This window comes from Gavialis gangeticus, unplaced genomic scaffold (assembly GCF_001723915.1).
Source record: "Gavialis gangeticus isolate Ggan-Ray unplaced genomic scaffold, GavGan_comp1, whole genome shotgun sequence".
Lineage (NCBI taxonomy): Eukaryota > Metazoa > Chordata > Crocodylia > Gavialidae > Gavialis > Gavialis gangeticus.
The window spans coordinates 8793394-8797991 of record NW_017729018.1 but is presented as its reverse complement, the minus strand read 5'-3'; the positions used below and the strand labels follow the sequence as shown (position 1 = coordinate 8797991).

At 65.3% G+C, this 4598-nt stretch overlaps 1 protein-coding gene across 1 annotated transcript in view; it reads right to left on the bottom strand.

The window, feature by feature from the left end:
• Positions 1–275: 275 nt before the first annotated feature.
• Positions 276–4598, bottom strand: part of ANKRD24 (ankyrin repeat domain 24) — a 34713-nt gene continuing 30390 nt past the window's right edge. Inside the window, 5 exon segments of the mRNA XM_019513394.1 lie at positions 276–902; positions 904–1094; positions 1345–1410; positions 1743–1901; positions 2436–3980. Of these exon segments, the coding sequence (XP_019368939.1) occupies positions 365–902; positions 904–1094; positions 1345–1410; positions 1743–1901; positions 2436–3980 (2499 nt within the window). The 3' untranslated portion in view covers positions 276–364.

The window sequence follows — 4598 nt, the reverse complement described above, 5'->3', positions numbered from 1 at the left end:
CAGCTCGGCTGGGAGCCAGCAGCCCCCCAGCCCTTCTAGAGGCCTCAAGGTAAGGGCATGGATGGAGAAGGCGGTGAGAGCTGGACATGGCCCTGCTATGAGGTGCAAAGCTTAACCCACCCCTGCCTGGGCTCCTGCTGGAACAGGCCCAGGCCCAGGGACGGGCAAGCAGAGGTACCACATGTGCCTGGGGCTTGGTGACAGGGCGTGCACTAAGGGCCGACTAGCCACAGGGCCCAGCCACACACCAGGCTGGCCTACGCCAGCGTCCGGCTAGTCCCATGTGTGAATCCACCATTGTCTGGCTTGGGGTGTCCCTGCCCAGGCTCCAAGAGCCGGGCTGGGATCGCTGACCCCACAGTGCTCATCTGCCCTGCTCCTGCAGTCGCTGCATCTTCAGGATCTGGCCCAGGAGCCTCTGCACATCTTCGTCCATGTGGCCCTGTAAGGAGATGGGGGTCACACCAGCCTCCCCCAAGCCGGGGGCCACAGGAGATGTCTGTCCTGGCTCAGCCCCACTGCCAGCCCCAGGAGCTGAGTCAGGGCAGGACATCGCTGGTCCCAGAGGTAGCCATCGCTGCAGGCACCAGACACAGCCATTTCCCAGAAGGAAGAGGTGCTCACGGAGCTGGCCAGAGCCCGGCCCCCTGCCCTGGAGTGGGCATTGCTCCGGCCCCCAGCCCAGCCAGCGTCAGGGGCACAGCCAGCCCCTACACCTGCTATCACAGGCTCGGAGAGGCAAATCTGGCCTCTGCCCTGGCGTTTAGGGTTGGGGGGGTTCAGGGCTGGGGTCCTGGATCTGGCCTGGGGAGCGGGGGGGGCTCAGATGGAGGTCTCCCTGCAGAAGCACACACAGCCACGGCCCCATACAGGCCTGCTCTTCACCATGCGGCAGACCACAGACAGAGGAGGCAGGCGTTGCACATGCCTAAGCCGGCGGGCACGCGTGCACACACGCACACGCACACGCACACACATGACTCGGGGGCTCCGGCGTTCCACGTGAGTGACCTTCTGCCCAGCAGGGCCATGCCGGCGCCTGTCCACCCCGCAGGGGGGCCTTCCACCAGTCCTCCGGCCTGCGGTGCCAGCTCCTGGGAACAAGGGCCCGGCCCCCTCCCCCGTGAGGATGGCGTGTCCAAGGTCCCATCCTTCGGCGCCAGGGAGCTCAGGGGAGAGGGGCAGGGAGAGGGCAAGAGATGTAATTCCGGCAGGTGCCAACCGGCCTCGTTGCCAGCCCAACAGGCAGCCAGATCCCTGCCCGCCCATCCACCTGCACCTGCACCCCCTCATGCATGTACCCCCTGTGCCCACTGCCTCAGCCCCCCTTGCCCCCACACTGACCTGAACGGCATAGAGCAGGTGCCCCCGATACAGTGAGACCACTTTGCTGTGGTGCCTCTCCGTGTCCTGCAAGGCAGAGGGAGCCCAGAGTCGCACTGTGGGGCCGGCTGGACCAGCCCATGCCCTCGGGCCTGGTTCCCCCTGTGCCGGACACAGCGCTGTCCACGGGGGGCTACCCCTGCCTGGATGCTGAGGCTGGCAGGGGTTGCAGCGTGTCCACTCCGCACTGTCTGCGGATCCCAATGCCCTAAGCTCAGCACCCGGGTTTCAACCAGAATCCAACCTGCAGCCGGCGTGGCTCTGCCAGGCACCTGGGGCCCGCAGGTGATAGCTGCGGGATGGAGGCCTCCCTCCATCCCTGCCCACCCCCTGGTCTCCAGGTGCCCCTGGGTACTCACCGCCAGCTTCTCCTCCAGGGCCTTGATCCTGCCCTGCAGCACCCCTGCCTCCAGCTGGCCCTGCTGTGCCTTTGGCAGGGTTCCTGCTTTGGTGGGCAGCTCTGACAGCCCGTTCAATGCCTCCTTCAGCTTGAAGACTTCCTTTGACAGCTCCGTGATCTGTCGGCAGCACCATGCAGCCATCACAGGCTGCCCCAGGGCCGCTAGGTCCGACTTGTGCAGGACAGCAGCCCCCTGTCTCGGACCACTACAACCCCCCAGGCACAGGCATGCCAGCGTCCCCATCCCTGTACTGCCGCCCATGGGATGCTGGAGCCAATGCTTCCATTGCTGCCACTCCTGGCGGTAACTGGGACATTGAGTCCAGAGCTCACCCCTTCTGCTGGTCTCCAGGGCCCGAAGCTGGTCACCAGCCAGGCACAGATCTGTGCTGCCAAGAAGGTAGAGACTTCAGACATGTCTGAGCCCTGCCTCGCTTTTGCTGGATCCCTAGACCCCATCGCCACCTCCCACCCTTTGTGGATCTAGCCTAGACCACCATCACCACCTACCCTTTGTGGCTCTGGCTCGATTCCTGACTCCCATCTCCCCTTCAATCCTTCATCACTCTGGTCAGATCCCCAGACACCCAGCTGCCCCTAGCCCTTCATAATGTAGTCCAGACCCCCATCTCTCCCCCTACCCTGTCCCCACCTTCCTGTCCTTGTCCTTGACGAGGCGTGCTGAGTCCTCGATGTGGCGGTGCAGCTCCTGGACGCGCTGAGACTCGGCCCGCAGGCTCTGCAGCTGCTTCTCCACGGTGGCCAGCTGGCCCTCGGCTGCGTGCTTCTCGCTCTTCATGAACAGGGCCTCGCGCTGCACCTGGAAGACCTCGGCACACGTCTTCTCATGCTTGCGGCCCAGCTCACTCAGCTTCTGGCTCAGAGCGGTCACCTCGGCTTGCAGGCCACTGCGCACCCGCTCATGCTCTGCCCGTGGCACCGCGCCCTCCCGTGCGCTGGCCAGCTCCCCCCGCAGCTGTGCCGCCTCCTTGCCCTTGGCTGCCAGCTCCCGCTCCAGCTGCTGGGCCCTGCCCATGATCTCCTGCAAGCTGCCCTCCAGTGCAGCTGTGGTGCGGATGTGCTCGGCTCGGGGCACTGAGTCCCGCCGGGCACCGTCTGCCTCCCTCTGCAGCTGGGCCAGCGCGCGCTGACTGGTGCTGTGCTCCTCTCGCAGCTCCTGCAGCTGCTGGTTGGCACGGGCCAGCGAGGTGCTCAGCCGGTCCACTACGTCCTCGTGCTCCTGCAGTGACACGGGCTTGGCGGCCAGCTGCTCCTTGAGGGCCCCGAGCTCCTGGTCCTTGTGGGCCAGAGCCTCACGCAGCTGCCCCAGCTGGGCCTTCACCTCACCGTGCTGCCGCATCAGCTCACCCAGCTGCTGCTGCAGCTCCTGGTTCTCCTCCTCCAGCCGTCGCCCATCTGCCGGGCCCACTGCCCGCTGGAAGTCACGGCTCTTCTCCTCCACGTTCCTCCTCAGCTCCTCCACGGCTGCCTCGGCCCGCCGGCACCGCTCCAGCAGCGCCGCTTTCTCCTTGGCTGCCTCCTCCAGTGACTGGCTGAGGTTGGCGTCAGTCTCCCCCATGGAGCAGGTCGGGCTGGCAGCTCCTGCCCGGCTCTCCAGACGCCCCTCCAGGTCCTTGACCCGCCACTCCTTGGCCCTCAGGTCCTCTTGGGCTTTGTGCAGTGCCACCCGCACAGTCTCTAGCTCGCTGAGGGAGCTGTCCATGGCCTCAGCACTGTCCTGGTCCTCCACTGACAAGATGCCCAGCTGAATCTGCTCCCGCAGGCGCTGCACCTCGGCCAAGGCTGCCTCGTATTTCTCCCGGGTCTGGGCCAGCTCCTTGGCCAGCGCTGACCCAGCTGCTGCCCTTAGGCCCTCGTCGCCATCGCCTCGCTCCCTGCCAGTCCCTTCCTCCTCGGCCCCAGCCTGGCCCTTCACTGCCTTCCTCAGCGCCTCCTCCAGGGTTTGGATCTTCGCCTCGTACTTGGCCTTCAGCTGCTCCAGGCCGGCTCCCGTGCCAGGCTGGCCAGCAGCCCCGGGGGTCTTGCCACCTTCCAGCATCTGCAGCGTGGCCTGTGCATCAGCGTGCTGCCCCTTCAGGTGCTCGAACTCAGCCCGCAGCGAGTCATACAACAGGACGGGGATGAAGTCCCCCGAGGGGTCTAGGTCACTCTCGTCCCTCTCATAGTTCTCCAGGATCTGCCCAGGGGAGAGGGGGAGAGCATGAGATGCCTTCCCTGGGCTCTGACTGCTGGCTGTGGGGTCTGGGTCCCATCTGTCCCTCAGCCCCCCAACAGTGGGGCTCAACCCCACTGGAGACCTCCCCATCACCCCCTACATCTGCCCCAGGTGCCCCCAAGTTACCCCTCGCACCCGCTCTACACTAGGCAGAGATGCCCAGAGGGAGCATTTCTGAGCTATGTCTGGGAACCCTGGGAGAAGCAGGAATGGGAGTTGGATGGGATGTTAGCAGAGATGCAGCAGAGGCTCACAAGGCATGTGGCCACTGGCATGGGGAAGGCAGGGCTGCAGGGGCCATGGCATGTGGGGGTAGGCTAAGAAGGCCATGGCACGTGGGGGCTGTGGTGGCAACTGGATCATGTGCAGACCACAGAGATGGAGGGGAGGACTTGGCGTGGAGGCTGAGGCCAAGGTGCTAGCCAGAGCCAGGTCAGGATGGGGGAAGCCAGGATCCAAACACAAATGGCCTCGCTCCTCACTGGAGAAGGGAAACAGGTGTAAGCCTCCAGCCCAGAGCAGCCCCACCTGGACTCACCCTGAGCTGCTGCTGGCTGTGATAGAGCAAGGAGGGCCTCA